A 20,148-nucleotide genomic window follows, 5' to 3' on the forward strand; every position below is an offset into this window, starting at 1 on the left:
AAAAAATGTTTTATTTATATAGAATTTTTTTATTTTTTTAAAAAAAGAAAGAAATGAATCCAAATTGAAGACTTATTTGTTTATTTTTTAATAATTGTGAGGACCACTTATAAACCGCCGGGGGACCTGTTTTGAGGAGTGCATTTTGGAGAGTGGCTACAAAGACTGAGTGCGACGTTAGGTAATTTTCTTTGACCTAGATAGTCTTAATTTTTTCAGATTCAGCCACCTCTACTTGTTCTGCTCATGAATTTTAAACTGAAAAAAAAAAAAAAAAAAGATTTAGAAGATAAATATTTGTATGAAAAAAATAGGATGGCAAATTTGGTTTTCTTAATTGAAGAGGCGCATTCAGGCTTTGGCACCTAGGTCGTTTGTTAAAAGTTAAAACGCCTATAGACAGTACGACGCCCACGAACATGCCCCAAGGAAAGATTTGGGACCGAATTAGAAGAATAGAAGCGATGGATTGCACTTAAGCAGTTTGTTGAAATGCCCAAAAAAACAACCCCATATAGGTATATGAAAAACGCAATGTTAAAACTAGGTGTTTGATTCTTTATTTGGGGTTAATAAAGTATTCTTTAGATGAGCTGGACATGTGATGCAATGTGTAGTTTATGGTGTTTCCTTCTTGACCAACTGAATGGAGCTTGAAAATTTTATAGGTCACCGACAATAATGCAGAGTGTCGTTTGCATGCTTATCAGGGGTTACTTCATTGAACTTGGAATTTTTGGAATGAACTGTTGTTGGTTCTTAACACTGGATTTGTTTAGTCTAAGAGAGGAATAAGCTTGTGGATTGTTTATATGACTTGCAATCAGATAATAAAGTTGAGACATTGATGCTTGAAAGCATATCCCATACTACATAGCCAGCACATTGTTTTTCTGCATTAGGAATCATTCACCAATTTATATTAGTATGTTATTTACACTTAAGACTGTGACTATACTTGTAAGAGACATTCACAATTTGCCCCTCACAGGTGAAACAGAATCCCCTTTGCATATGCTGGAGGGAATAGACTAGGAGAGATATTCTAGAGCAGCACCTAGCAGCAAACAATTTTTACTGGGCAAAGGATCAGCCCATTGTTGATATCCCGTCTGGTCTGTCTCTCTGTTTCTACCTCTCTGAAAAATGATAGATTTTTATAACTCATTGTTTTATCAGGGAGACAACACAGACACCATTTGGGGAATTCTGCAACCATGCTCATCAAGCGTCTAGTTTCGAGCTTTGTTCCCTCTTCGGGATTTTCTTCATCAGGAGGACCACGAATATTAAAGACTGGAGACATTTTGAGGCAAACAAGGACATTTTCAGAGCTTGATGTTCTTGAATACGCGAAAGTGAGTTATGATTCAAATCCTCTGCATTTTGATTCCAAGTGTGCCCAAAATGCTGGATTTGAAGCCCAACTTGTTCATGGAATGCTTGTTGCTGCCTTATTTCCGCGGATCATTTCTTCTCATTTTGTGAGTCACTCTTTAAGCCTTGGTTTGTTGATTTGTTTACTAAGAAGAAAACGGTATTTATCTAACTACAGCAAGTAGAGGAAGAAAAAAAAAAATCAGAATTTTGCTTACTAAACAAAAAATTGGTGGTTTCTTCACCATTCAGCATTTCTGTGCTTCAGCTATTTTGATTTAAGGCTCAGATGCAAGAGGCCGAGTTTCTGAAATTACTTGGTGATTTTGTAGCCTGGAGCTATATATGTTTCTCAAAGCTTGAACTTCAAATTGCCGGTTTATATTGGAGATGAGATTGTTAGCGAGGTTCAAGCAACCAATATAAAAGAAAGCAAGAAGAGATATGTGTAAGCTGCATCTACTATACTGTGGAAGCTCTTCCATTTTTTGAATTTGAGGAAGTTTATAGTCTGTCTTGAATTTTTGGTTGTGATGTAGGACAAAGTTCGCGACCAAGTGCTTCAAAAATGGTGGGGTTCTTGTTATTGATGGCGAGGCTATGGCAGTCTTACCAACACTAGCTGTGGAAGAGGCTTCAATGTAGTGACTGATGAAGCTGTTTAAGAAGATGAACTCCACCTACTTGAGATGTAATTAATTGCCTAAAACATGCTCAATCTTGAAGATTATTTGATCTTATGTTACAGAATCTCTGTGAATTTATCAGTACCTTTACAGTGGTTTATATTAAGTGGAGTTGATGAACTTAGCACATGTTTAATGCTAATATACACCTCTGATACAAACATAGAACCATTTGTTTTGAAGCAAAGCCTGTTTATGGGGCAGTTTCGTGTACCCTGTCAAATCCCATCTAACTAATTTTGTCGGTTATGACCAAATGAGATATTCTTCTCCAGTTCATACGGTTTATACTTGCCATTTTGAGGAAATAGGCAAGTTTCTGGCACCGTTTTTAACCTTAGAACATAATTTTAATTCAAACTCTTGAGCTAAAAACTTCACCTGTTCTTATGCGTCGATTCTCTGGGAACATCTTCATAGAATCTTCTGCAGAAGGTATTTCATATCTGACTCCACTGTTGGCGCTCTATCATCTGATTAAACAAGCGATAAAGCTCTTTAACAGTTGAAAAGCGTTTTAAGCTACAACAAAGATGGGCTGATACATACACATCAGTGGCACTGCCACCATTTCAACCTCTAATACTTGTCATAATTATAAGTGGTTAAAATAATGCATGCGTCATTTAAAGTAAAATTTTCATTTCTTCTCATAGCAGTGAATAAGGGGAAAAGGGTTCATAGACTTCCTGCCTCCTGATATTGATTCAAAACACTGTACATGGCCTCTGGATGTTTCAAGCAGCGAGCTGTGGCTTCTGCTTTCTTAAAGTAAAACTACATTACGGTTTCTTTTCCCAACAATGAGTATGCAACTTGCATACACGTCCATTTCCATACAACAAAGCTACACAAACTTTTAGTCAGCTGAAGGATATAACCGTATGTGCCTCTTATTTGCCTAAATACACAAAATTGTGCAGGAGTAAAATCTGAGTTCCACCAAAATCCTCCCACTTAAATCTCAGCATTTTCTTTACTTGGTATAGCAAAACTACAACAGAGTTCTTTGATTGTATGAGTAAAATGAGAAAGCAGAACTAAAAAAATTCCAGTGTGCCTGAGATGGTGATAGGTGGGCTGATATCAATACGAGTTGCAGTTCCCTCTGAAATCAGTTCTGGTAACATGTTGGCTTCCTTGGGTGCAACTCCTGCACCAGTCCATAAGGTAACATGAGGCCACTGGTTTTTCGAAGTTATCCTCTCACCATCAACAGAGCCAGGATAGGCTTCCAGTGCAGCCATTTTATCTGAAAAGAGCAGAGCAGTAAAATCCACAGGGACCTGTCGATTGAGGAACAGGCCGTAATTGGCAACAGCTGTAACACCATGACTTCTCTTATGAGCAAGAGTAACATGAGCATTCCTAAGGCTGTTCTCCAAATGCTTGTCCTTGAAGAAAGCTTCTACCTTGGGATTCTTCTCAGCCAACTGATTCAATAAAATGAGGGTCAAAATAAGGTTATAAGTAGTAAATGTGCTTGAAATTTAGGGGTGGGCAAAATCTTTAATCCATCCCCAGAAATATACATAATAAACTCAAAGCTAAAACTGAACAAGCATTCTTATTCTTAGAATGGAGAACATACTTGTATTAAGTAGATAACAAAGCAAGAGGAGGAAAATACAAACCACTAAAGAAGTTTAAAAGCTCGGGAGGCAGAAAAGTTGCAGGACCAAACGACCTCATCTAAATTTACATCACCTATTAGCTAAGAACTTCTCCCCCATCCAGGGTTGAGCATATGGGTTTATTTCATCAGGGTTTCCTAATAGGGGATTCCAGTGGGAGTTTCTGCTGGGGCTTATTGGCATCTGCTGTTTTGCAGGCAGTCGTGTTTTAGTTTCGTTTTGAGTGTTGGTTTGAAGGATAGCTCAGCCTTCCCTGTACCAAGTTCCATTTCTATTTCCATTAGTAGAATTCAGGTTTCCTTTGTCTAAACGAGAGTGTTTTAAGTCCCCAAGTTAGCCCAGAAGACATTCCAGGCCATTGTTCAAACTGGCTTTGGCCCCTTTCATTAATTTTCCATATTTTTTTAATCATCCAAATGAATAAGTGGTGGAGATTATGTTTGGATTAATTTGGTCTTATCTCTTGGCATGTCAAATTCATGAGGGCAGTTAATTCAACAAGACATCTAGAATCCAGGTCTATATTCCTCTTCATAGATGTGGAATCCAGTCAAGTAAAATGTGCTAGATATATCCCTACATAGTTCAACAAGACCTTAGACACGGTCTTGGATAAATAAATGTTATCTATATCTGATTTTAATCCATTAGGGCTATGGTTAATTGGCTGAATAGGATATAATATTCTTGAACATTATATCTAATATAATATGCATACCATGTGAATGTTTGATTAGCCACAGAAATAAAAATTGGAATGGAAAACAGAAAATAAATTATTTTCCGATGTTTGATAGTTTAAAAAAATATAAAAACTCACATTTAGCATCATTTAAAGATCTCTACCTAATTTATTTTTCAATAGCTAATTTTTATTTTTTATTATGATATTAATAATTAAAATATTCGAAGTTTTATAAATGGATTATATTACATTTCTGAACCAAAATTTTAATTTTTTAATTAAAACTTTTGTTTTGCAAAGTATCTAACATGAAAAAAACTAAAAAATAAAAAATAAAAGAGAATATATGAGAAGTACAATTGATAATCTATGGAATAAGCATATCACATCTGTTCCCATGGGATTTGAAGGTCCTGGGTCCTTCTCAGCAGATCCAGACTCAGAGCAGACCATGCAGGACCAAGGCCCCACTCAAGAGTCCACTCCATTATTGTTGGGCAGAGAATGCTGTCCCCTGAACACCTCAAACTTGGGAACAACTTGACCAAAGGAAGGGCCATGACTCCATGCCCATACACAAGTATCCGACTAGGACCACTATCTTTGACAAGGCTTTATGGAAGCACACGAGAAAAGTTCACTGCTGCGAGTTTGTCTACTCCTGTGAGCGACAACTCCTGTTGTACCTCCTATGAATGGGAGGGCGAGCTGGAGGGGATGGAAACTATAACCTCTTCTGAGCAGCCTAGATGGGAGATGCCCCCCTTGTGCAGCCTTTCAACTAGTCATGGAGGTCCATTAGTAGGATCCGCCTCTTGCATGTCCTCTGGGCAGATGCTTGGTTTATCTGCTAACCAAACGAGTTGCGATAACCAAACAATGCGGTGAGGGACATGTATGCCTAATCTTGTCCAGCAAAGAAAGTGGACCTTTGTGCTCGGGTTTGGAGCAAAGTCCCCTCTTGCTGCTTTCAATTCCTCGTCACCTCACTTTAGCCTCCTCATTGTGGACCTCTTCCTATACCTTAGTATCCCTGAGGGACGATATGCTCACCAAGGACAAGTGGTTGGGTGCGCTGCATCAGAGTATCTATTGAACAAATCTCTCAAGGTGCAACTCAACATGATGTTTTCAGATAATTGGACCGGTCATGCAAAAAAGTTACTTGGTTCACGGTTCATTGATTGAATGGGTGGTTTAATCATAGTCCAATTGGTGAATATATAATTTATATTTTATCAAATTTTAAAATAATTATAAACTTTAAAAAACATATATAAAAAAATTAAAAACCAATAATATTTATATTTTCATCTTTGATATTATCAAATTATATCATGGATAAATATAAATATATTAACATTTTAAATTTTATTAATAAAACATATAATATTTAGATGCGATGATATATATTGAAAATAGAACGAAATTTATTTTATTTAATTTTATCTACAAATTAAAATTTATATATTCTATTATTTTATAATTTTAAAAAATATTATCATTTTATATTATTATTATAAATTTTTTTGAAAAAGAATAGATTATTTTATAAATTATTTTGTAAGTTTATAAAAAAAAAAATATTTTATACATTGTTTGGTAATTTTAACAAAACAGATAATCAGCCCAATCGTCAAATGACTGAACACTCAGAAGGCTATCTAAGGGCAGAAGGACCTTCTCCTTGCATTGTGCAGCTTCAATTCCTAATAGGCGACATATGTGGTCAAATGATGCCTTCTAAACCCACTTGACAAGCCATCCTTGCTTGTCCTTCCCATAAACCAAACACAAGGACGTTCCCCTTGTTCCAGCCTTTAATGGTTTTTGGGAGCCCGTTAGAAATTTGAATCATTGGCACTAGGCTGAAAGGGTGAACTTGCCCAAACTGTTTGACTTTAGAGTGTACATGAAAAATATCTCAAGAAGGGAGAGACTAAGGTTGGACAACTGATTGATCACGCAGCAACCCATCAAGATCCAAATGATGTTCAGATGGATGTGCACAAGGTGGACCATGGTGTAATGAAAAAACTGCCTCACTAGAGGTAGTAGTGGGCGAAGCCTTGAATTGCTCCAGGGTGATGTAAATTTCAGTAGTAGAGTATGGACTCCAATTCATCAATGTCCCCAGGAATCAGATGTTGAAAATCTTCAATATAGTGTATTTTTGTTCGGAATGGGGCCACCTTTGCAGCATCCATGAGCTGAGTGGATGAAGAAGGGCGCTGAGAAGACTTTGCCCAAATCTAGGAAATCAATCCCCGTTCCATAAGCTACTGCTCTTTACTCCCTGTCTCCAATGACATGATTGGGTGGCTTTGGGACTGCCTAGATGAAAGTGGAGTGGGTGAGATGAAATACCCTAGTTGAAACCTCACCCAAAGATGCTCAAGATTTGATCGCTCACAAACATCTAGAGCAAGGGCTAATCAGGAGTGAAATTCTTTGCAGCATACATGAGGCCTGGGGCATAACTAGACACCCATAATTGGGAAAAACAATATAACCCAGCACAAGCACCCTTTGGTTGGGTCTAAAGAGGGGGGAAAACAACAACAGCAGTAGCAGCAAAAACTAAAAATTGATAAATGGCAAAGCAGATAACCAGATTAAGGTAGTGAAGTGAAGGCAGAGGCCTAAGGAAGCCACCACCATTGCCAATTCTAATTGTGTTGTTGGCATTACCACTGGTAGCCAAAGAAATGTTTGCATTGGGCAAAGCCATGACAGTCACCACCGATGATGGCCACTACCACCAATCATGGACAAATCAAACTCAAATGAAAACAGAAAAAAGAGAAATAGGAAGAAAAGGAAGTTACCAAAGAACGAGAGACAAAAAATCTGAATAGAACATAACCAAAAATGCTAATGGCAGAGCAAAGGCAGTGGTGGAGAGTTGAAGAGGCAAGAACTCAAGGTAGAGACTGAAAAGTGAGAATGAGAGGGGAAATCCCCTATTTATTGCCGGGACTAGGGGCAATCGAGCACTATGACCATCATTACATAATTGCTCAATGTGACCTTGGCAGTGTTGAAACCTAGGCTGCCTTGTGGCTACATTTTCCAGATTTGAAATTTTTGAAAATTTGAATTCCCTCAGAAGCCAAGCTTTCTGCTTGCACAGTTTGACCTCCCACCACATGTGCCCAGGATTAGGCTAGTCCCTAAGCGCCTGTTCGAATGTTGGCCAAGAAAGTGGGCATTGAAGGACTCAGATCCTTTGGGGAGGATTCGGACCCCAGAGTAGGCCATGCAAGACAACGGCCCCACTCAAGCCCCCGCCATTATTATCGAGCGTTTCCATCCCAGACACATTGACTTGTAGCTCATTGCCTGAGCATGGCGATGTGACCAAGACTGCTATCTTAGTCAAGCTCTATGGAAGCACACGTGAAAATTCTATTATTGCAAGGGTCATCTAATTTCATTGACAAAATTGTCTTCCCAAAATTTGCTACAACTGAAACATGGAGGTGTTGACCTGCCCGCCCCCACCAAGGAGACATTCTCAATTATCCCTTGGTCATTACCTGGAACTCTCTTGACCAGCCAATGATGACCAAGGCTCGGTAACCTAGGCATTAGAGATACTAAAATTGTCTGACCAATGATGTTCAAGCTTTATTTTCATACGCCACACAAGTGTCTGTTGAGTCAATGGAACCTATATAAGGGCATTGAGTTCCCTAGAAAGAGGGACCCTGTTTCTTTCCCCTTCAACCTAATCTTAACGTTCAACTCGCACCCCTCACTTGTTGCAGGGGCCAAACCTTCGACTAAGGGCAGGCATAATTGTGGATCTCCTGATTACCCTTGTTTGCAGGAGATTATCCCAAGAGAATCAAATGTTCACTCGGTCACCCGCCAATGGGGCAAGTCGTTGTTGGACTCACTCATCTATCAACCCAATATTGGAAGTTTGTGCATCAACAAAATTATTAAATATCATGTACAAGGGAAAGAAGGTGAATATCTTGTCCCACCTCTTATCTTATTCCAAACTCAACCAAACATAAGGTAGGATAAAAAATGAGATAACATAGTTTATTCCATCATCAACTAAACATGAGATAGGATATGTTATCCCACTTCTTATTGTATCTCGTTTTATTTCTAGCATATCAAACATGGCCAAATGCTACATTTGGTTGGCAGGATAGGGTAGGATATGTATATCCTAGGATATCATATCCCATTGGATAGGATATGCATATCCTAGGATACGATTTCCAATGGGAGATGATATCCTAGGATATACATATCTTATCGACATGATATTTTAAGGTAGCATATCCAATAGGATATGCTTTATTATATTATATTTATATTTAATTTGTGAAATGAATAAAAAATAATATGAAATATATATTATTTTCAATGTTTAAAATAAAAATTATCACATTCAAATATTTTCTATTTAAAAAAATGAAAATTTTGTTATATTTAACAATATTCATGATTAAAATATTTAAACTTTACAAATAATTTTTTTATATTATGTTATTTAATATATAAAAATAGTTTATATATCATATATTAATATTATTTTATAAATATTTTTTTAGTTTTTCTTTTTTAATCATAAATTTAATTTATAATAAAAAAATTTATTTTGTAAAATGAGTATATTAAAAAATAAAAAATTGATAAAAATAATTTTTTTGTACATGGGATATGCATATCTCATATCTTACCATGGGATTAACATATCCTATATAAAAGGGATGAAAAAAAGAGGGTGGATAATATATCTCATCACTTATCCTGTCCCATGTTTGGTTGAACACAAGATCGGACAAGTGATAGGATAACTTATCCTATCCCATGCTATATCTGGCTAACCAAACATGACCTAAATGTTTGAAAACCAAGTTTAGCATAGGCTTGAGCAAGCTTTAGAAAAAAATATCAGTTTTGACACTCAAAAGCCTAGGTTGCAGGCAGAAACTGCAGTAAAAACAGCTACTAGAATGCCTTCTTAGAAAACCCTTTAGCCACAGGCCACACAGGAATTTCGAAGTCCCACCCACAGTTGAAATGAAATTCAGTGGCATTAAATTATAGATGCAATTATTGACTGTGTATAAGGTTCTTTTGGATATCTTAAGACAAAAATAGATAAGAAGGCAGTTTTTCCACTTACATTAGCAAGGAGACTCTGGATTTCTGTAACAGGGAGACTGACAGCAGCAAAGACAATGGTTCCAAACTTCCTCTTCTCAGTACCTGGTGTTGGATAATCACCCTTTGCAATACTTTTTAGCTGTTCCAAAACTTGTCTAACAGAAGACTCAAATGGAACCTGGAAACATGCAGATGCACAGCAGGATAGTAGTTACATGATTATGAAATAATTTTACATTTGACAACATCATTTCTCTTAAGCATTTGAAGTATATAGAAGCAGAATCTACAGAAAATATCATAATGACCAATCAAAACTTCCCTTCACCAGGAAGATTATCATTGACATATTATACCTAAATGAAAGTGAAGGTAGTAATGCATTACAGTCCATAAGTTTTGTCAACAAGATGCAGCTGGACAGCATAATAGATGTATTTACCTGTATAGAAGTAAGATACTCAGCATTATCAAATAAAATATCCCGCAATTGCTTCTCCCACTTGGACCACTCGTTTGCATATGTTCCTTTAGTGGACTCCAATCTAGGTTCAGAAACACAAGTGAATATCTAAGATTTCCACCAAAGAATTAAGTTCAGAAAGTACACAATAGGAAACCTAAAAAAGCACTAAATCTTTGCATCTTTTTAACTGTTCCATTAGATAAATTTGGTCAACATCTGTCAGTAAACTGTCTAGGGGAAAAAAGAATATGATTTCTACTTCAAGTAGAAGCAAAATAATTTACTGTTGAATCACTCCTATCTGATTATTGCAATGAATAAAATCCATTAACTAATCAAACTTTTGAAAAGATACCTTCGTAAGAGATCTAGGTTGTAACAAATCAGTTGCAAAAAATGCAAGGAAAAACTTTACTACAGGCAAAAACCTAAAGAAGCACTTGAACATCCATTAAAACAGCCCTTTAATAAATCATAAACAAGTAAATTGGAAATTAGAAGATTACATTTGGGAGAATTCAAAGTCAGATGCCTCATTTTTACAGATAAGGTAAGTGTGAATATGTGAAAGAAATCTGAAAAAACTGATTTATTACTTAGGGAGAAATAATACACACACTATATAGGATACGATAGTTGACCTATAGAGTGCTAAAATAGTAAAATATCCCAACCTCCTATAAATAAAAGATACAAATCAATGGAAATATTACAGTAAAAAAAATATACAGCCTATTTAGAGAAAATAATCAACTATTCTAATACTCCCCCCTCAATTTGATGCAAAGATATTTTACATCTCAAGCTTGCTAATTATCTATTGAAGGTTTGCACACAATAATCTTTTTGTGAGCACATCTTCAAGCTGGTTGGAGGATGAAACATATGAAGTGCAAACTTGTCTAGTCATATTGAACTGGATTGTATGTTATGTTTATAGTTGCTTTATTGTCACAATAAAATATCATTGAACTCTTTACTCCAGTTTCAAGTCTGATAGTATTATCTTCAACTAGGGTAGTTTGCATATCCTTTGAGCCATTGCTCTTAACTTTGTCTCTACACTAGAATGTTTCTTGATTCTCCAAGTAACCAAATTCCCTCCTAATAAGGTACAATACCTGGTAGTCAATCTTCTATCATGGAGTAAGCCCAATCAACATCTATATAAGCTTCTAGCTTAAGCTCCCTACATTTTTTAAGCAAGAGGGCCCTTTCCTTGGAGTTCCTTTCAAGTATCCAACAATTCTATAGACAACATCGACAGGTGGTTTAAATGGAGCATGCATAAACTGACTAGTTGCACTCACAACTACATTAGGTTTTTGTGTGTGATAACTATATAAACTTCCTAATCATTCTGTAATACATCCCTTGCTTCTTTCCTAGCTGGTGATTGGCATTTATTAGAGTGTCAATGGGTTTGCTAACAGCCATATCCATTTTTCAAAGGAGTCTTGAGTATATTTCTATTTGGAAATAAAAATTTCCTATCGAGATTCGGCAACTTCAATTCCTAGGAAGTATCTTAGACTTTCAAGATCTTTGATTTCAAATTATTTTGTTAGATAAACCTTCAATCCTAACATCCCCTTGTTGTCATCATCTATCACAATAACATCATCTACAGACACAATTAGAGCAATGACTCCTAATTAAGGATACTTTTACTAATAAGGTGTGATTACCTTGACTTTTGAAATAGCCTCTCCCAAGCAGACTTAATAGATCTCCTAAACTAGGCATAGGGTGACTATTACAATCCATACAGGAATTTTTCAGTCTATGGAACTTGTTCTTTTGTATTCTGTGCCACATCGTGGTGGTATGTCCATATAGACCTCTTCTTCTAAATCTCTATGAAGGAATACATTTTTCACATCAACTTGATGTAGAGACCAATCCTTGACGGCAACCAAAGATAGAAGAATGTCAATGGTATTCATCTTTGCTGCTAGTGCTAAAGTCACATGGTAGTCTATACAATAGGTTTGAGAGTACCCTTTGGTGACAAGTCTTACCTTGTATTTATCTAATGATCCATCATATTTGTACTTCACAGTGAAGATCCATTTGGAGCCCATAAGTCTCTTTCTTTTTGGTAAATCAACAATCTCCCAAGTTTGGTTATTTTCCAATGTTGTCATCTCCTCATTCATGACATCTTTCAATGGTTTTGAGACTAAGGCTTCTTGAACAAAGGGGGAATTCACTAAGAACTCGCAAGAGAAAGGCCTAGTATTGAGGGAGAGTTTCTATGTAGACACAAAAGAAGACATAGGGTTTAGAGTGCAAGCTCTAACCACTTTTCTAAGAGCAATTGGTAAATCAAGATTATTAGGGGAATTGATTTATATAGTACAGGTTGGACTTAGATCATTATTTTCCTTACCTACTTTAGGGTTGATAATTGGAGCCAAAGAAATGACAATGGATTTTTTTCCTAGAATACATGTTGAGAAGTAAAGTCTTAGGTACCTCTATCATGATTTAATTATTTGTGAGAGAATTAGGAGTAGTTTCAACATAATTTTCAAAAGGTATTTTGGGGACACATTGTTTGATGATTAGAGGAAATATTAATGAGCTATCTTAGGTTTGGGTTAATAATTGTTCTTATTCCCATCATCTTTATCTGCATTAATATTTCCAATCGCTATATTATTCCTTTCAATCTCAATGCAATTTTTTTTTTCCTTTTTCTGACTCTTCTTCCACATCCCAATCCCACTTATCTTCCAATCTTAAGATATTCTCCCCTTGATGATAGGTGTTATCAAAGTATGAATAATCATCTAGAAAAGTCACATCCATAGTGACATAATGCTTCCTTGTAGGAGGGTGGTAGCACTTGTAGTCCTTTTGGAGTAACCTAAGAACACACACTTCACATCTCTAGGATCCAACTTTCCACATACGTGTTCATGGATATGAACATAGGATACTTGATGACAAGGGGCCTGCTCCTTGAGAGTTAGGAAATAGTGTCATGAGTTTCTTCACAAGTGCTTGGTTTTCCAAAACTTTAGTTGGCATTCTGTGGATAAGGTATGCAATTGTTAGCGTAGCATCACCCTAATAGCATTTTGGCATCCTTATTTGGAATAGGCGAGCATGTGATACCTCTAAGAAGATGTCTATATTTTCTTTAAGCCATCCCATTCTGTTGTGGGGTAGCAACACATGTTGATCAATGTAGAATACATTTACTGTTCCAAAATTCATCAATTCCTGATTGAATATTCCTTACTGTTATGAAATCTTAGGGTTTGAATTTTGGTTCCAAAAGGAGTGTTGACAAATTTGTGAAATACAAAGAAAATTAAGGACACTTTGGACTTAGACTTCATGGGACCCAGGAGTTCCTGGTACAATCGTCTAAAGTAACAAACCAACCGTCTGAAATCTTGGCAACGCAGGATGGACCCTGAATGTTCAAATGAATTAAGCTAAACAGAGAAACAAATTGACACACAATTATGTTTAGCAAGAGTACATGACTCACAATGGAAATTGCAAACATCTATTTCTTAAACAAAGGGAATGTGAGGTGTCCTAAATGGTTATGCCAAAGAAGAATCTAGTCCAAACTGGTTTTGTGGGATGAAACCAGGCATTAACCCTCTCCCCCAGTTCTTCAATTGGTCACCAAGTAGTACAGTCCATCTTATAGCTTATCATGCCCAAATGTCTTCATTGAATAATCTTGAAAATAATAACTAGTAGGAGGGAACTCAATAGAACAATTAAGATCTTTTGTGATTCTTCCAATAGACAATATATTGTACTTTAGATTTATAAAGTGTAAGGTTAAGGAGGGTGAGATGTGTATAGATCCTTGGCCAGCAACCGAGTAGAATGATCCATTAACTACTTTGATTTTTTGTTTTCCTGAACATGGTAAGTAATTGGAAAAAAAATGAGACATGCTAGCCATATGGTCTGAACCACCTAAATCAATGATCTAGGTGAGTCATTTTGGAGGGGAATTGAAGCCTTCACACCTGATTGAGCCACGGAACAAGAATCTGAATTCAAAGATGTTTGCATTAGAATTCTCCAGCCAGTTCAACAATTGTTTTAGCCTCTCAATGTCAAATCTGTTGAATTGTGACTGCTCAGGTTTTTCTTCAACAACGATCATGTGATTGGCTAGTCCTAATCTAGTAGGCAGCTTTCAAAACATGCTTTTGTGTATCTTGGTTTATTGCAATAGTCACACCACACTCTGTCCTTGTCTATTGGCTTCTTACCATCCCTTCCATTTTGAGTCAACTTGGACAATTGTAGAGCCACATTTTCAATTGTAGAACCTCCACTATCTCCCATTTTGTTGCCTATCAATTCTTTGTGGGTTTCATCCCCATGAATGTGTGAAAAAGCTTCATCAAGATCCAGAAAATGGTATTTTCCTAGCATTCAATTATGCTTAATTGAATTTAGGATTAAGTCCTAACAAAAATTGAAAGACACATTCCATTTCCAACATGTCCCTCATCTATTTTATATCAGCAACAAATTCCATCTCTATGTTTTAGTAAAGATCTAACCCTGTCGGTAACCCTTTGAAGGAGTTATAGTCAATTATGACACTTGAAGGCCCTCGGGAAGCAAAATCAACCTTGGAGTAGGTCTTATTAACAACCTCCCAAATGTCCTTAGTTGTAGGGAGTGTAGGCCAAGACATTACCATCAGGTTTTCTACCTCACAACTCTAATAGTTGGGATCACTTTCAGCTTGTGGTTTTGCTGACCCAGTAACGTATTTGAATTTCCCTTTGCTTCTCAAAGAAATTTTTACAAGTTGAGACCACTTCATAAAATTTCTTCCACTCAATTTAGAAGCGATGATCTGGAGGGTAGGATTTTCAATGTGTATGGATACCTGGGCATTGAAAGGAGTGGCTGCAAAAGTAGTGTTGGAGGACTATGGAGTTTTAGACATGGTTGAAGGACAAAATATGATAGTACAAAATAAATAAATAAATTGGGGAGAAAGTGGTAACAAAAAATGAAAGCAATGAAGGTTGTGAGCACAAAAAATAACAAGGCTGGCTTTGAGTCAAGAAACAAACCACAACAGTGATGAAGGTCGTGAAGCATAATAGAACATGACAATGAACCACACCTAAAATGGAACAACAATGAAGGCTGCCAAAAAAACCCAAGAGCCAAGACAGCTTTGATACCATGTGAAAGAAGTATGAAAAATTTGATATATGCCTTAACTGTACAAGGATACAATAGTCGACTATAGAGCACTAACCTAGGAAAATATCCTAACCTCCTATAAATAGAAGATAATGGTAAGCCCTAAGATGCAAACCCTGTGTGTCTTGGATGCCTCAACCATATGAGGAATAACCCCTAAATTCAAAAGAATTCAAAGTCCAAATTCTCTACTAAAAGCACACAGCTATGTGCTTGCCCTTCCTCCCTTCCTCCTAGATGCATCACACTATTTGAGGAATAATCCTCCAATTTGGAAGAATGAAAAATAAAAAATTTGAACTAAGAGTTATACTTGGTAAGAAGGCACACGCTTTTATGCACACATCCTGGATTGTCTCATACAGTATGAGGAACAAGACACCCATAGAAGAGAGGGTAAAAATAGATCAAATAAGGAGAAGGGGAAGAAAATTTGGGTAAACAGCACATTAGAGTGGGTTGTTGTAGCATTCAAAGCCAACAACATCAGGAGGCAATTTCCTTAAAACCATAACACATCTTGTTATTTTTCTCTTACGAAAAATCCATCTATTCCATATTGACTTAATAATAGCGTAGGATGATCTCATAACTATCCCTAAGTCTCTTCAATTTTTTATTCTTTCTCTTCTATTTTTCCTTTGCTTGTGACATCATGGTTTTGAAGTTCAAAAGTTTACCACCAAGTAATCTAACTTTTTTAATGACTCAAAATTGACTATAAGAAACATATGTTTCTTCAACTTTCACAAGTCCCAAACTAATTACTATAAGAAATTCAAATGTTTTATCTTAACTTGACAACTAAGCATAAAGGTATTTAATAATGGAAGGAGAAAGATGACTAGAACTCTTGATTCTAGCAGTGACTAGGATGAATGTTGTTGATTTTGGTGTTTCCACCTTACGTGCATTGTTTTGGCACCACATCGGACTTTGCCACTGTTCAAAAATACAAACTCAATCGTTATGCTTGTACTAGGATTACTATAACACATCTCAAAGTTCCAAACCAATTGACGAATCTGTTAAGTTGCCTGCAAGTTTATGAGTAACTTTCTTATGCCATATACCTTATGAGGCACTCTATTTTCCCTTATTTTAATAGATGAGAAAAAAATATGTACTCAGAAAGAAAATACATACAAATCATGACAAACATAATAAGCCAATGTCTTAAAAACAGATGCAACAAATAGAGCTGAGACACCATCAAACAAACAAAAGGATAAATGTTCATCGTATCTATAATGCACCAACCTTCCATGCCTGTTGGTGTGAAGTCTGTATAAATTAATTCCCTCCTCTAAACAATTCTTCACAGAATCAGGCATAGTGCTCCTGTAAATGCCAAAAAGAGGGCAAAAGAAAAAGAGAACAAACAACACAAGAATCAATATAACTACAGGAAAAGACTAGAGGATAAACAGCTAGAGCATTCTAATGTCCTTGCCCTTCATAACATGAAAAAAGAAGCAAATAAATCAAAAGAATAAAAGTAAAAAAAGCAATATTTCATGCTAGAAAGTAGAATTGAGTCATAGTTAGCTAAATAAAGGTAAAATCACTTGCATAACCTTGTAAAAACATAAATAGTTCTGTAACAGGATGAAATTGCAGGTTTTTCAGTCATTACATATGGTTGCCAAAAACCCTAAACTTTCTCTGTGAAACTGATCTACTAGATACCGAGCTGAATACCCTAGGAGATAGATACCAATAACATCTGTTTGGACTTTTGGGTTGTCAACAAGAATCCTGCTTTTCTATATTCTTATTTGTGGGAGTGTGCGTATCTTATGGTATTTGTTGATTGCCACTTTAGAGATTCATGGGTTTCGCTGTCTATAAATCAGATGACACTTGGATTTGCAGTTCAACAACACTTAACGCATAGTTTAGGAACCCCCATACTTAGCTACCTAAATACTTAAAACTTATGGCAATGTGAGCAGTATTAGCACCACAATGACAAATAACAATAATAGATTTTTTTTTTTACTTTGCACTTCTATCCAACAAATAAGAAAAGAACAACCATGAAGTGTGACTTCAAGTATCTCAAGGAGGAGTATTCTGACCTATCAGACTTCAGCAGTGGCATCTTGACAAGTGAGCCAAAACGTTCAATTAATTCACTCTCAAACTCTTTACGACTCTGAAAATTGAGCAACAAGGGTTAAGAAAATGCTTTGAAGTTGGTTATATTAGACCCTATGCTAACAGCAACGTAAATATCATGCCTTGCCCTCGTAAAGATGATAAAACATTAGCAGCACATATCCAGCATTTGGAGATGCCTTGTCAAGATTCCCCTTCAAAAATTTACAGTAGGAAAAAATTATTAGGAGCACGACCATCTAAATTTGGAAAATGGGCATGCCTAGCTGAAACCAAGAAATGAGGCAAATATGGGGAGATACCGGATGATTAACTCGTTGAAGCACACGAAACATGAAAACAGCCAATGCATCAAGGGAAAAGGGATTTGAATCCGTTCCTGTACTTAAAACAGAATGCACTGGTCAACATATATGCTATCAATCTTGCCATCAACACTTATGCTAATGAGCTAAAGTAATAAAGAGAAAATGATCTTGATGATCAAAGTGTGATGAAAATTAAACAAGTTTTTGTCCATCAGAAAAGAAATGTGAGTTTCTAAATATGTTTGAATGACTTTTCTGTGTATGTAAACAAATTGCAAGAGAAAGCAAAGAGTCAAAACCTTCAGAATCAGGTACAACTGGGACAGCAGATGCCCTAGTGCTTCGACACATGTCCTCAATCTGCAAAAGTAAAATATCACCCACACAGAGAAAATTTGAGATGATAGTGTATGTATGCACATAACCAACACATGGATCCATGACAGGAAAATGAAAGGCAAAAAGTGGACAAAAAGATAGAAGAATGACAGGTAGAAAACATTAAAAATAAATAAATTTTAAAAAAGAAAAAAGAATTGTTTTGTATCTATCATACAAAAATGCTGCAGTTACTTTGGAAAGAACGGCTTTCAAAGAACTGCCTACACTAGATTAGATATCATTGTAATAGATAATATGAATTGATCTATAGCATGGGCAAGTCTAATGAAGTTTTCCTCTGATCCCATCCATTGCATAGTGATTGGGCACCCCTACATGGTGCACAGATTGTGTAGCACCTTATATCTAAAGCACCACTAATGACCTTTTTACTAAAACAAAAAATTCCTACTTCCTCACAAGCCAGACGAACAGAGGCAAGCACCACAGACAAACCATGACACAGGCTTTTACCATGTGTTGCTACACCTACTGAGCATGAGAGGACCCACGGGAAACCCTCTCTAGAACCCTGTTTTAGCTAGCCCGCATTTTCCCGTCTCTTCCCTTCCCTTCTCCCTTATAAAATAGGAACATTCCATATTTCTTAGGTTTTCCAAAATATCATTTAAAACAAAGCCATTACCCTGCATTTTAGGGCATATTAGGAAGGAATGACCGATCAAAATTTTCTTTTATCACCAACCACCCCCAAAAAAAAAAAAAGACATTAAAGGCATAGAGAATACGAAGGGGATAAGATAAGGAACTTACTTGTCTCCAAACTTCTTCATTTGGTGCATTTTTATCTGCAAGTATAATAGAACATGGTTTTCTCCTGCGTTCCTCAGCAACTTTAGGCCAATATCTTCCTGATGATAAAGCAATAAGAAGAAATGAACTTACAATTAGATTAGTAACAAAACAAACCTTTTTAAAATAAGCTAATTATAAGGCCAATTTTAATCAGTGGCCAAGTTACAAAGAACCAAAGGAACACAAAATTTGTCAAATAAACATCATGGTAGTCACAATGAGAAGCTTCGAATTTTTGTGAAGATTCAGACTTAAAATTACTTTCGTTATTATTGTTGTTGTTATCATTAAACTACCATTTGACCTAAAAACTAAAGTTGTTAAGTAGTGGACAACAATGCATATTCATAGGCAGCCATCTTTCTGCCCCTGGCTGCAGGCTGAATAAATTGGGGGAAAAAACATTGCTGCAGTTTGAACTTGTGCACTTCCACAAACTAAGGGATACGATATCTTTAAATTTCTAGCACTAAAGAAGAATTCCCTCAGTTGTACAATTAAGATGAGAGACTTAAGTAGGTGTGTTTAATTGGCAGTTGGGCTGTGAAGAGAGGCCCTTTTACATCAAGGGCTCGTTTGTGGGCTGTGAGGGTATGTCCGACATGGGCTTTGGACATGCGATAGAGGGGATAAAAGGAGTTAGGGCTCATTCCCTTTCTGAGGAAGCGGAGATGGAAGCTAGGGCTACAGAGGAGGCTTCACGGGCTCGTGTTAGAGAGGATGCAGGGGTCGCCTCCTGTCACGAAGGGGATTGGAGGGTTTCAGAGGCTTTTTCGACGAAAGCTAGAGCGCTGATAACTGACGAAGCGCTGACAGCCGAGTCATCCAGGTACGAGCCATATCTCGCTGACTTTGGGGGGGGTTCGGGACTTCTTCTCTTCTACTCCTTCTTTTGGGTGTGATCGGGCTTTGGTGGTGAGGGGCCCTTCGGGATTGGATGAGACTGTTGAAGGTGTTGGTTTTCAAGCTCCGTTGTGCGCAGTGTTGAATGATGGTAGTTCGTGAGTGATGGACTCGGAGGAGGAAAAGTCTAAAGGTAATAATTCGGATGCTGTTGAGGAAATACAAGAAAGGGAGATTCCTGTAGTAAGTGGGATGAAAGTAGTTTGGTGAAATTCAACAAGTCGTTGGGGTTCTCGATAGAAAGCGTTGACGGGGAAATCCTAAAATCGTTGCTAAGATTGAAAACCAGAAAAGATCAAGGCAACAAAAAGGGAACTCTAGGACTGACTAGGTTTGATCGGGAAGTAAAAAAGTTAGAATGTTTGATTAATTACGATGAAGAGAGCAGAAATAAAGGGTCGGATAGAAGAGGAGGGGACAGAGCTTT

At 36.7% G+C, this 20,148-nt stretch overlaps 2 protein-coding genes across 6 annotated transcripts in view; one reads left to right on the top strand and one right to left on the bottom strand.

The window, feature by feature from the left end:
• Positions 1-83: 83 nt before the first annotated feature.
• Positions 84-2,187, top strand: LOC100253475 (3-hydroxyacyl-[acyl-carrier-protein] dehydratase FERN, mitochondrial). Of its 4 annotated transcripts, none has more exons than XM_010652823.3 (5): positions 84-181; positions 992-1,115; positions 1,180-1,484; positions 1,710-1,825; positions 1,917-2,187. In XM_010652823.3, exons 3-5 carry the CDS (start codon positions 1,218-1,220, stop codon positions 2,020-2,022), a joined length of 489 nt encoding a protein of 162 aa, XP_010651125.1. In that variant the 5' UTR covers positions 84-181; positions 992-1,115; positions 1,180-1,217; the 3' UTR covers positions 2,023-2,187. The 4 variants fall into 4 exon arrangements, with proteins under 4 accessions (XP_010651125.1, XP_010651126.1, XP_010651128.1 ...); XM_010652825.3 differs by lacking the exon at positions 84-181 and adding an exon at positions 255-518; XM_010652824.3 differs by lacking the exon at positions 992-1,115 and having other exon boundaries at positions 92-181.
• Positions 2,188-2,726: 539 nt separating this feature from the next.
• The window catches only part of LOC100258617 (tRNA ligase 1), a 67,422-nt gene continuing 50,000 nt past the window's right edge, over positions 2,727-20,148 (bottom strand). For both annotated transcript variants that reach the window (XM_002284865.4, XM_010652821.3), the window contains exons 19-27: positions 18,777-18,874; positions 17,921-17,981; positions 17,616-17,692; positions 17,436-17,507; positions 17,274-17,350; positions 16,453-16,533; positions 9,958-10,060; positions 9,535-9,693; positions 2,727-3,496 (exon numbers count right to left, since the gene is read on the bottom strand). In XM_002284865.4, coding sequence (XP_002284901.1) covers positions 3,104-3,496; positions 9,535-9,693; positions 9,958-10,060; positions 16,453-16,533; positions 17,274-17,350; positions 17,436-17,507; positions 17,616-17,692; positions 17,921-17,981; positions 18,777-18,874 — 1,121 coding nt within the window. In that variant the 3' untranslated portion in view covers positions 2,727-3,103. The remainder of the gene's footprint in view (positions 3,497-9,534; positions 9,694-9,957; positions 10,061-16,452; positions 16,534-17,273; positions 17,351-17,435; positions 17,508-17,615; positions 17,693-17,920; positions 17,982-18,776; positions 18,875-20,148) is intronic.

Source organism: Vitis vinifera, chromosome 6 (assembly GCF_030704535.1).
Source record: "Vitis vinifera cultivar Pinot Noir 40024 chromosome 6, ASM3070453v1".
NCBI lineage: Eukaryota > Viridiplantae > Streptophyta > Magnoliopsida > Vitales > Vitaceae > Vitis > Vitis vinifera.

Excerpts from the sequence above, each read along its gene's own strand:
- LOC100253475 (XM_010652823.3), top strand. The coding sequence starts at position 1,218 with ATGCTCATCAAGCGTCTAGTTTCGAGCTTTGTTCCCTCTTCGGGATTT. Across the intron at positions 1,485-1,709 it reads GGATCATTTCTTCTCATTTT|CCTGGAGCTATATATGTTTC; the intron begins GTGAGTCACTCT and ends GTGATTTTGTAG. Across the intron at positions 1,826-1,916 it reads GAAAGCAAGAAGAGATATGT|GACAAAGTTCGCGACCAAGT; the intron begins GTAAGCTGCATC and ends GTTGTGATGTAG.